The following is a 13,203-nucleotide window of genomic DNA, read 5'->3' on the forward strand; positions in this document are numbered from 1 at the left end:
GGTTACAACTCAATTTACACTTGGAGTTTCTTTCAAGGAAAGAAACATTCTAATTTTAGAAAAGTAAATAAGAGCTCTAATACGTAGGCTACTTTCTGACTGAAAGAAATAACCTTATTAGCAAGTCTAAATAAAAGGTACAAATTAAACAGAGCCCATCTGGTGGAGTCTTAATAGCATCAGAAAGGTTTAAAAGTTCAGCCTGATTTGAAGGCCCTATTATCTCCTTGTTTCCCAACTTTTCAGATGTGGTTGTGGGTGTGATCTGTCCCATTTATTAAAAAAAAACAAAACAACTATATATTTGTCTCATAATCCTTCACAACTATGCTGGTATTTCCCTAACAAAATGCAAGCCTGAGTTTCTCAGGAAAATATTTTACACAGGCAAGTTTTTCCCTAAATGAAGCTGCCACTAAACTCTCTCACCTAGTGAAAAATAATATGACAGTACCTGCAGCTCTTATTGGGTTTTCTTTAGCCTCTGAATCAGCTGTTCACTGGTTAATTTGTATGACTTCAGTATAAAAGAATACTTATTTGGGACCAAGGATGTGGACACCCCAGTTAATAATCACTGCTGTATAATAAAAGATGTTGTGGGATGAGATGAGCGCTTGGCACACGGACATTGTGGACGCAGCAGACTGTGAGAGCCACCACAGTAGACCCCTCCCATGGGATCTGCACCTGAAAACTACTAGGAGGCAGCTAGGGTCAATAAAAATATTTTAATTGTTGTTATAGAAGAAAGAAGGCTTCAACTTCATCACCTATAATCAACGACTGTGCAACAGCAATCATTATTAGTTAAAAGTACTTAGAGGAAAGGTAAGAGCACAGTGTAGGATCAAATGACCATCGAGGCAATAGAAAGCCTGGATATTGTTTTGCTTTCCCTTGTTCTCTCTGTGCCTCAGTGCTTTGAAACTTTCTCCATTACAATATTTGCGTTAAAACAATTTGTAAATCTGTATGTACAATGTACTTGTCTGTGTTATAGTTGTCAGTAATCAATGATTTAAAAAGAACCTGAAAAATAAACAAAAATAGTGTTCAGAGCAATGGAGAGATGAAAATAGTTATTGATCAGTAAGAAACAAATCTCATCATGTCTATATGTTGCACTGAAAAACATTACTGAGTTTATCTTCCTTTTATATAAAAACTATAATCTAATAGAAAAACATGTATTTATCCAAATTTTTCAGTGAAATCTTTAGAAAATCTATCTGCTTGAACTATCAGCTCCAAGTTCAGGCTTTCAACTCACCTAGAAGAAACTTAACTAAACTGAAAGCACTGCAACCTAATGGGTAATAATTTTTCAAATTTAACAATATGCCTAACAAAGTAATGCTTCTGGAAGAAATCTAGGATAGTAGTATAATCATTAAAAACAAAACAAAACAAAATTCCAAGAATTAAAAAAAAGACAGTCAAACCAAATATGCCCCCAGTGTAACTTGTTCTACCTTTATTTTTACTGTTTGCAAAAAAGTTAATCTTACCTATTGCCATGAATATTTCATTTACATTCATTGATGTTTTAGCTGATGTCTCCATAAATAATAAACTGTTGTCATCTGCATAGGACTGTGCTTCCTGTTTATAGAACAAAAATTGAGATATATCCTTTGCACATACTATTACTATACCTGCCTTATTTTTGTTATAGAAAAAGAGAGGCTTCCTTATTACTACTCCAACTTGATCACCTACAACCAACAACTGTATAATAAGCAATTATTTATAGTTAAAAGTAAAACAAAGGTAACCACTGCGTAGTTTATAACTTCCCTTTTGCCTTAACTTCTTGCACAATCCCATCCTACTTTATCTGGTCTCACATTAAATCTACTTTCAGATGATGAGTTTCGGAGAGAGGGACAACAATTCTAAATATAAAACTCTCTTTGATCTTTATGGCAATTTTACCTATGCTCGTTATTTACAAGGAAGGTAAAGGGAAACCAAATGTTTAACACCGGCTTCAGCCACTAAATGGTACCCTTGTATTTAATTCTGAATGACTTCTACAAGCAATATTTTAATTTTGAATGTCATGAATCATTCCTTTGAAAATTCTACAAGCAGCATTTTAATTCTGAATATGTCATGAATCATTCCTCTGAAAATTCTATTACTACTTTACGTTGTCATGCTTTACAGTTTACGTGTATTATTGCCTTTGATCCTCACAGCTGTTGTGAAGAACAACCAATTATCATTCCAATTTGATAAAGAAAAAAAATGAGTTTCCTTTGAAATGTTATGTGACAGGGCCACTTGTGACTATAATGTAAGTGTGCTATCTGCCTCTCTATGCTGAGGAGGTAACTATCTTAGAAAGAGTAATAGATACTATACCTCACATGGTTGTCACCAGAATTAAATGAAACCACATGTGCAGATTCTCAGTTTACTACCTAATAGTGCAAGAAATATTAGTGCCCTTTCTCCCAGTACGTGTACTCCATCATCAAAAAAGAACATTAACCCATCACTGATATTATACATATAATGGCCACAACCAAACTTCTCTGGTAGAGAAGCTGAAGAGCAAGAGGAGGGGAAGTTTTAAAATGTCTAACTAGAGACATTGCTTTATTTTAAATGACAGTACTTTATTTTGCAGCTGGGAACACTCTTAATTAGCTATATTAGATAACATACACACTGGATTTAAGCTTTTATTTTTGAAGGCCCTTTTAAGAACCACCACATATATGTATGTGTGTATGTGGGTATGTATATGTGTGGTGATATATATAGGTAGTTAAAAAAAGTTAGGAAGGATACTAAAGTTATACGTGGGGTTGGAGGGATTAGGGTAGGAGGCAATCACCTTTTGCTTTATATATTTCCACACTGTTTGTGAACAATTACTTCTTTTGTAATTGTTTAGGTCGACAAAATCTTTGAATCAACTTATATATTACAATTAAATAAAGATATTAAAAAATTCAGGTTTATCATGAGATTTTATTACATAGTACACATCTGGCTAAAAACTTTTTATCATTTGCATCGTTTTAAAATTGTAACTGTAATTCAAGTGTGGGTACAGAAGAAAAATATGCGCCTCCAAGTGAAAGTTAAATTCAACATACCTGGAAATCGACAGCTCTTTTATTTGCGAGGTCAGCCTTGTTTCCTGACAAAGCTATAACAATGTTAGGGCTGGCCTGCCTCTGAAGCTCTTTAACCCAGTTTTTGGCTCTGGCAAAGGACTCCTGGGAAACAAAGAAACAGCTATTCGGCACAGGCTCAAAGAATGGCTAGGGAGTGTGTCTGTGGGGCGAGGCTTTAAAGACTGTCCAGTGTGACTCCTGGAAAGCAATTCTTAGCACTACTGTAGTAGCTGAGACAATTGCATCTTATTTTTTAAAATCAGCTTCTCTATTTCATAAAAGCTTTGGCAGAAATGTCATGCTTGGCTAACAAAAAAAGATTAAGAAAAAATCTTTTCTATAATTGAAATTCTGAATACCAAAAATGGATACTCAAACAAGTTTCTTTGTAGAATGCATTTCTACTTACCTCGTTTGTGATATCATATACAACTATGGCTGCTTGTGCTCCTCTGTAGTACATTGGTGCTAGGCTATGGTATCGTTCTTGACCAGCTGTATCCCATATTTCAAACTTTACTGTTGTGTCATCAAGACACACCGTTTGAGTTAGAAAAGCAGCTGAAAGAAGAAAATGTCTGCAATAAGTTTATCATTTTCCTACTAATATTTTAATACTACAGAAAACACCTAGAAACCTGATATACTGCATACCCACAGTTAATAGTGGCTTTAAATACCTGTAAGATCTATGCTTCAAAGCTAGATAAATATATGCTTACATATAAAAACCTTCATAGTAAAATCACAGCTTGAAAGTGTTTCCTACATTCTTAAAAAGTGTGTTGTAATATTAAATAAGTTTTTTAAAGTTCTTAAATTGTTTTACAAATTGTGTATCTAAAAACTTTAAATTGTAACATGACTTAAGAAATATATATATTTTCTTTCTTTCTTTCCTTCTTTCTTTCTTTTTTTTTTTTTTGTGGTACACGGGCCTCTCACTGTTGTGGCCTCTCCCGTTGCGGAGCACAGGCTCCGGCCATGGCTCACGGGCCCAGACGCTCCGCGGCACGTGGGATCCTCCCGGACCGGGGCACAGAACCCGCGTCCCCTGCACCGACAGGTGGATTCTCAACCACTGCGCCACCAGGGAAGCCCATTGATATTCTTGAAAAACTGGGGGGAAGGTGGATCAGCATACCTATAACTACCATCTATACTGACAACAGCATACCTCTTGCTCCATTCTCCTGGGTTTAATTGGCATAATCTGGGAATTTAGTCCCAGTCCATTACCACTAAATCAATATATTTTTTATATTATTCCATCAAAACATCGACACTAATTTTTATAATCGTTATTACCTCAACCTAGACTTAATTTGTTTAATAGAGATTCAATATTAACTCCTAGCTTTCATTCCTTGCCTTATGGATTTTGTGATTTGTACTTTTTCCACCTGTTCTTTTCTGAGATTTTAATCTTAATAATAAAGTAGCATTTTATAATGATATTCCTCCTTTTAAAATTAAGAGATTGCTGTCACATCCTGCAAAGAATTACTGTATCATTTATTTTCTCAATTGCTTCCTGAGAACAATATGAAGTAAAATGTCTATTATAAGTATGATTCTCTTGGCTCTAAGAATAAACATCACGAAAAACACCACATGGATGCTTCTGAAAATAAGTTGACTTATAAGAGGTACATGATAATCAAGTGAATTGAACTTTAAAATATTACTCTTAGAGTAAGTTTTTAGATGTTGTTAGCTGCACCAAAGACCTACACACAGCCATTTTCCCCAGCATGCTGGCCAACAGTAAGAACACCTTACAGTTCCTTTCTTTCATTAACTTTGGTAGTTAAACCCTGCTGCTCTATCACTCAGTTTTAGTTGGTAAGCTCTTTCCTTTTTCTTTCAGCTCAAGATGTATTCAACTCCTCTGAAACTGGCATAGAATTAAGTTATAAAGTTTTCAAAAACTCTGTCCTCCCATGCAAGAGAATTATGATCCAATCCTGTAAATTGTAGCAGTTTACGAGTGATGTTAATCTTAAGAGATTTACTAGTTAATACCAATGTGCTGAATAAACCAAGTCTAATTTGATTTACATCTCTTCTATATTAGACATAACATTTATTTTCTGTGCTATTTTTATTAGGTCAACTGACTGCTGTACTGGCTTTGGTATCAACAAACTATAACCTTCTCAATTTTGCAACCATCATGATTGGAAATTTCTTTATTTTGAGTTAATTCTATTAGGGTTCTGTGAATTCTCACAATTGGCTAGTCATATTTAAAATATACTCCAATTCAAACTTCTTTTACCATCCAAAATTAGCAAAAATATCCATTTTTAAAAATCCTGTATTTATGATAAAGGATACCAAGAAAGTACTATGTCACTTTTTCCCAGTCACGAAAAGTTCTCATGCAGAATCAGTATTTTTATTTATTTACTTTTTTTTTTTTTTTGTGGTACGCGGGCCTCTCACTGCTGCGGCCTCTCCCGTTGCAGAGCACAGGCTCCGGACGTGCAGGCTCAGCGGCCATGGTTCACGGGCCCAGCCGCTCCGTGGCATGTGGGATCTCCTGGACGGGGGCACGAACCCGTGTCCCCTGCATCGGCAGGCGGACTCTCAACCACTGCGCCACCAGGCAGTTAAGAATCCGCCTGCCAGTGCTGGGGACATGGGTTCTAGCCCTGGTCCGGGAAGATCCCACATGCTGCAGAACAACTAAGCCCATGCGCCACAACTACTGAGCCTGCGCTCTGGAGCCCGCGAGCCACAACAACTGAAGCCCACGGGCCACAACTACTGAAGCCCGCCCGCCTAGAGCCCGTGCTCCACAGCAAGAGAAGCCACCGCAACGAGAAGCCTGCGCACCGCAACGAAGAGTAGCCCCCACTCACCGCAACTAGAGAAAGCCTGCATGCAGCAACGAAGACCCAACACAGCCAAAAGTAATAAATAAAATAAATTTTTAAAAAATGTATCAAGCGTCCATTCCATCCTTAAGCCTGAAACCTGCACTTTGCACAAAGCTCTTAGGGCAATCTCTCTAAACCTAGAAACCAGAAGAGAATGTCCACCATCACGATTATGTAATATCACTTCAGATATTCTTATAATAATTAAGGTAATAAATTATTGGAAAGAGACATTATTTGGAAGAGGCAAGAAGCCTGAAATGAAAATCCAAAGGCGTCAGCTAAAATAAAGCACATAGTAAATTCCTTAAATTGGCTGGAACAGATCAAAGAAACAGCCTTACAAACACAGGCAGTGACCAGATTTCAGTGTTATGCTGGGAGGAGACTGGATCCCTATCAAATTAACAAAGAATAAGAACAATCAATTCACTCAACTCCTCTCAGAAGCCATCCTTCATCACACCCTTTTAAGCAGGTCCTACCTTTGTGCTCCCAGAGTTCCCTATGCAAGAACACGTTTCACACTTTATAATCACTGGTTTACATTATCTTCTCCTAGACTAGGAAGTTCCTTGAGAAACTAGCTATTCTTGTCCATATTCAATATCTAAAATAAATCTCAGTTCATATAAATGTCCAAAAAGTTTGCTGAAGTCCATGAAAGATATGTACAACTATTTGGGGGCTATTTTGACTAGATACAGTTCCCAAATGGGAAAAAATAGGTATTTCAAAAGGCCTCTCTCTACTCAAGTTATTATGTAACAAACACAATCTCAAAGTACCAACAAGATCTTTTTACCTGGGTAACACCATACTGTTAATGTGATATGATAAAAAGAGCATAATTACGGGGGGAGGAGAAAAAAGACCAATATTAGAGGCCAGTGGAATGAGTTTTAGGGTACAGTCAAAAACACATTAGAACTACTTAGAAGTGCTGTAGTGCCACAAGGGCAGAAATATAGGAATAGGATAACCCAGTATTATAAACATTATATAACACAAAGACCATCAAGATTTTCCAAAGTTCTCAAGGTCAAATACTACCAAAGTATTTAACTTCCCCCATAAAAGTCAGTGAAGTACAGCTGACATCTTCAAATCCTCAGTGCTTCTAAAAGTACATTACTAGTCCTTTACAAAGTTGTAAAAATAAACTCTAGCACTCAAAATATAAACTACTACATAAATACTGTAGCAACATTAACCAACCACCAACTTACCTGAATCTGCAAAACCACTTTAATTTATCCAAAACGTCTATTTTCTGGCTAAGAACCATCACTTTCTTAGACCTCTTCATTTTCTCTTCACTTCCATCACCAGCACTAGCAGTTGGTTTTCTTTTCGGGCCCACATTTCACAAAGAAACAGCTTTTATCACTTCGAGAGTTACTGTGTACGCGACGACAAGTAAAGAAAAACAAAGCTGCGTTGAGATGCAGGTGCTGGCCTGTCTAATAGGCTTCCTCTTTGGGCTTCCACGATCAGTTCCTATTTGCAAGCTTGGCAGTAAGCAAGTAACACTTCAGTCTCAGCAAAACTACAAATTACTGAATGACAGACCTTGGGGTCAGCTGAGAGTTGGTGAAACTGTAAATGTTAAACCTGCAAATACCAAAGGCCTATAATGTGTAAGACCTCGATAAATAGTAAGCAAGGAGGAGACACTGCAATACACTGGGCAAGGGAAAGAACATCCAAAATCAATAGCATTAACCAAAGGTTAACAACTCATAAAAAAAAGTTTAAACTAACACCTAAAATGATTCTACATGAACTAAACAGAAGGGCAAAAAAGGAAAAACCAAGGAACCAATATCACCCCAACCCTCAACTTATTGTTTTATCAAATTTGATAGAAAAGAATTACTTTATTAGAACTGACCAAAAATCCTATAAGACTATCAGGTTTGATTATATAAAAATTAAAGACTTCAGGTTTGTAAAACATGTATCATACACTCAAAACACAAGGACAAACTCATTTAGAAAAATTTCTATAGTGGATATTATGAGATTAATTTTTAATATGTAGAAAGCTCATATAAATCTTAACTCCAAAAGCATCAAAGATAAATGTGCAAGAAAATCCACAAAAGGCATGTAACACAGAAAAAAATCAACACCACTAGTAATCAATGAAATCATCCTCACAGTAAAAATAGTTAAGTATTATCCCTTAACTTAGCAAAATTAAAAAATGAAAATAAAAGAGTGTAGCAAAAACTGATGCTCTGCTGGAGATACTGTATTAACTGTTTTGAAATAATTTTGCCAACATGTGGCAAAGCCATGAAAACTCTATTTGTTAACCTAGTATCTCATGGAATCTCTAAAAGATGATATGGGAGCAGGAGCGTAGGGAGAACACACCTTTAAGTTCAAAGTATTTTTGTATTTAATAATAAGAAATAACCTAATGTATAAGTGAAAAGGCACTGATGGTTTGGTTAAGTATTAAGATGCAACTAAATTTAAAATACTAATAAAATGACCTCTTAATCGCCAAAAAGTAAAAAAAAGAAAAACAAAAAACCCCACATACATACACACACACACAAATATATATATACATACATACATATATATATAAAAATATTTTTTTTCCCATGACTATGTCCTCCCTTACATAAAACTTTCATGGAAGTGGTGGATTTGATGCCCTATTAAAACTGAAAGGATATAGTTGTTAGAGAGGGGAAGAGCCTTGTTCAACATCTCAGATGCTGATCAGGGGCTTGTGAACATAAAATCCAAGTTAGAGGTTGTTTGGAGGTGAGGTGTAGGGGAAGCAAAGGTTTTTAGAGCCAAGTAATTCAATGGTTGGGTTCGATGGATCTGGATCAAACTTCAGGGAGAAAGATGGCAGAAACTGACCAACTGGCATCAAGAACAAGGTATCAAAGTTATCTGTGAAGGAAGAAATTGGTTTGTTGGGAAAATGACTATCAGTGGCAGTAGTATTATAATACAATATAATGAATTTTATCAGATAATATAATGAATTTTATCAGACAGATGAGCACTGACTTCAGATGATAAAATCGTACACAGACAAAGATATGGATGGCCTATGGCAGTGGTCCCCAACCATTTTGGCTCTGGGGACCAGTTTCATGGGAGACAATTTTTCCACAGATTGGGGGAGAGGGGTTCAGGAGGTAATGCGAGCCATGGGGAAAGATAGGGAGCAGCAGATGAAGCTTCACTTGCTTGCCTGCCGCTCACCTCCTGCTGTGTGGCTCGGTTCCTAACAGGTCACGGACCGTTACCAGTTTGCGGCCCGGGGGGTTGGGGACCCCTCGTCTATGGGACTTCCCTGGTGGTGCAGTGGCAAGAATCCACCTTACGATGCAGGGTAGGTGGGTTCGATCCTTGGTAAGAGAACTAAGATCCCACATGCCGCAGGGCAACTAAGCCCGCAGGCCACAACTACTGAGCTTACACGCCTCAACAAGAGAGCACGTGTGCTGCAAACTACAGGACTCACGCGCTCTGGAACCTGTGTGCCGCAGCTAGAGAGAAGCTCACGCGCCACAATGAAGAGCCTGCAAGCCGCAACGAAAGATCCTGCATGCCGCAACTAAGACCCAAAGCAGCCAAGAATAAATAAAATAAATAAATAATAAATGATAAATCTTTAAAAAAAGAATATATGGATGGTCTAAAAGCCAACAACGGCCAAAATAAAAGCTGCGGTCATTTTTTATTTTAAACTGTATATGTGTATATAAGAGAGTACCCAGTAGACCATGGCAGCAAAGAAGATGAAGACCACGTATTCTTGGAAGAGTTACAGTTCAACTAACGCAAGGAGGAAGGTAAGAAAGGGGATAAAAATAGATTGGGGCAGAAAGGAAAGCGTACACAGTGATTAAGCCCAAACAGAAAACACTCCAAAAGCCTGGCAACAAAGTATAAATATATACTTTGATCTCTATATGATCTCTATATACAAAACATAGAGATCATATACAAAAGATGGCCATACATGGGCTTCCCTGGTGGCGCAGTGGTTGAGAGTCCGCCTGCTGATACAGGGGACGTGGGTTCGTGCCCCGGTCCGGGAAGATCCCACATGCCACGGAGAGGCTGGGCCCGTGAGCTATGGCCGCTGGGCCTGCGCGTCCGGAGCCTGTGCTCCACAACGGGAGAGGCTGCAACAGTGAGAGGCCTGCATACCACAAAAAAAAAAAAAAAAAAAAGAAAAAAGATGGCCAAGAAGCACATGAAAAGCTGCTTACCATCACTAATTATTAGAGAAATACAAAACTACAATGAGGTATCACCTCATACCAGTTAGAATGGGCACCAGAAAATCTACAAACAACAAATGCTGGAGAGGGTGTGGAGAAAAGGGAACCTTCTTGTACTGTTGGTGGGAATGTAAATTGATACAGTCACTATGGAGAACAGTATGGAGGTTCCTTAAAAAACTAAAAATAGAATTACCATATGACCCAGCAATCCCATTACTGGGCATATACCCTGAGAAAACCATAATTCAAAAAGAGTCATGTACCACAATGTTCACTGCAGCTCTATTTACAATAGCCAGGATATGGAAGCAACCTAAATGTCCATCAACAGATGAATGGATAAAAAAGATGTAGCACATATATACAATGGAATATTACTCAGCCATAAAAAGGGACGAAATTGGGTCATTTGTAGAGACGTGGATAGATCTAGACTGTCATACAGAGTGAAGTAAGTCAGAAAGAGAAAAACAAATATCATATATTAACGCATAACGCATATATGTGGAACCTAGAAAAATGGTAGAGATGAACCGGCTTGCAGGGCAGAAACAGAGACACAGATGTAGAGAACAAACGTATGGACAACTAGGGGGGAAAGTGGTGCAGGGGGTCATGGTGGTGAAATGAATTGGGAGATTGGGACTGACATAGTATGTATAGTATGTATTAAATGGATAACTAATAAGAACCTGCTCTATAAAAAATTTAATAAAATTCAAAAATTCAAAAATAAATAAAGATGGCATAAATTAATCAAACAAAAAATAAAAAGATGGCCATATTCCCAAAGTAAATCCAACTTATGAGATGATCTATATAAATACTCATCATATTGAACTCATTCTTAAAGACCAATAAGCATCTGATAAGGACTGATATCCAGAATATACACAAAACTCCTACAACTTAGCAACACAAAAATCCAAACTACCCAATTAAAAAAATGGACAAAGGACTTTAATAAACATTTCTCCAAAGATAAATGGCTGGGAATTCCCTGGTGGTCCAGTGGTTAAGGCTTGGCACTTTATCTGCTGAGGCCCAGGTTCGATCCCTGGTCAGGGAACTAAGATCCCACAAGCCATGCAGCATGGCCAAAAAACCAAAAAACATACGCACACACACACACAACCACACGGCCAAGAAGCACATGAAACGATGCTCAACATCACTAACACGAAAATGCAAATCAATACCACAATGAGATACCACTTCACACCCATCAGAATATCTATTATCAAAAGGGAAAACAAGAGTTCCCAGGATATGGAGAAATTGAAACCCTTGTGCACTGATGGCGGGAACATAAAATGGTACAGCCACTGTGGAAAACGGTATAGAAATTCTTCAAAAATACTAAACACAGAATTTCCATATGATCCAACAATTCCACTTCCAGATATATGTCCAAAAGATGTGAAAGATATTTGTACACCAATGTTCACAGCAGCGTTATTCACAATAGCCAAAAGGTGGAAGAGACCCAGGAGTCCATCAAAGGATAAAATAAGCAAAATGTTGTATATACATAAAATGGAATATTATTCTGACTTAAAAAGGAAGAAAAATTTGACACGTTTACAAGATGGATGAACCTTGATGACACGCTAAGTGAAAAAAGCCAGTCATAAAAGGACACTATCATATAATTTCTCTTATATGAGTGAGGTTCCTAGAGTAGTCAAATTCAGACAGAAAGTAGGATGGTATTTGCCACAGGTGGGGGGCGGAGTGGGGAAATAGGGAGTTATTGTTTAATGGATAGGGTTTCAGTTGGGCAAGATAAAAAAGTTCTGAAGATGGACATGATGTTTGCACAACAATGTGAATACACCTAATGCCATAAAACTGCACACTTAAAATGGTTAAAACTGTAAAATTTTTATTACGTGTATTTTACCACAACAAAAATCATTCAAGCAACATCTAAAGATAATTGTTGCCAAATGAACGCAATCTTGGAAAATATTAATGATACATAGGGAAGTCTGCATGAAGTCATGCAAAATGAGGATCAGTTTTTCTCCAACATTATCTAGGAGGAAGATATACTTTTTAAAAGACTAATTCATGCAATTTTTTTCAGAAATAATATGGGAGTAACAGAGGTCAATGTGTTTTTCTTTTACTATTATAGCTTGACAGTTACTCTTAAAGGACACCCAACTCTTCTAAGGGAATCACTAGCCAGGACATAAGCTAGTCACATGTCACTAGTTGAACATTATCATACTAATATTTCTGATAGTACATTAATGTACACTGTTTTAACATTAGTCGTAGGAGTTTGAACTTGGTTAGTATTAAGTTAGTATCCCAAACCCAATCACCCTAGAATGAACTGATAAAACCAATATTTGAACCTTCAAGGCTGAGAGTCTGTGGTTACCACACCAAGGGCACAATCCTTAAAGTCTTTACTCACCTGATGGGTTTTATATAACAATCATGTTCCAAATACTAAACTGGGAAGCAGAATGAAGGCACACATCACAAAGAGGAAAGGTGAAGAAATGGGAGAAAGGGGAGAGGCTGTTAAAAGCTATTAGCTAGTATCAGACAAATGCTCCCCAACAAACATCAAGAGAAAAAGTTAATGAAATTAACTCAGCTTTAAGGGATATATGTCCATGAAAGACATTTAACAGACACTTTGTTAAATAGTTTAAACAGTATTTTAAAAAATTCCTATAATGTGCAAGCAAAGATGACTTCTGGTTCTGCATATAAGGAACTTAGAAGTCGCCACTCCATCCTGACAAATGAAAACCTAAGTAAACTGAAAAATCAACAGTTGTTCTTAGATCTGAAAAAGAAGTGAGGTCACAGGGCAATCTGTTGTCCCCCAAATTGGAGAGACAAGCCAGGTGGATAAAGAAAACCACAACATGTAAGGGCAGAAACCTGAGGAAA

The 13,203-nt window shown here is 37.2% G+C and overlaps 1 protein-coding gene across 2 annotated transcripts in view; it reads right to left on the bottom strand.

The window, feature by feature from the left end:
* RAB5A (RAB5A, member RAS oncogene family) overlaps window positions 1-13,203 on the bottom strand; it is a 29,924-nt gene that overhangs the window by 3,539 nt on the left and 13,182 nt on the right. The window contains exons 3-5 of one of the 2 annotated variants that reach the window (XM_067737380.1): window positions 3,544-3,695; window positions 3,114-3,236; window positions 1,512-1,605 (exon numbers count right to left, since the gene is read on the bottom strand). In XM_067737380.1, the coding sequence (XP_067593481.1) occupies window positions 1,512-1,605; window positions 3,114-3,236; window positions 3,544-3,695 (369 nt within the window). The remainder of the gene's footprint in view (window positions 1-1,511; window positions 1,606-3,113; window positions 3,237-3,543; window positions 3,696-13,203) is intronic. The other variant, XM_067737381.1, reaches the window with a different exon arrangement.

The sequence above is a fragment of the Pseudorca crassidens genome, chromosome 5 (assembly GCF_039906515.1).
Source record: "Pseudorca crassidens isolate mPseCra1 chromosome 5, mPseCra1.hap1, whole genome shotgun sequence".
Lineage (NCBI taxonomy): Eukaryota > Metazoa > Chordata > Mammalia > Artiodactyla > Delphinidae > Pseudorca > Pseudorca crassidens.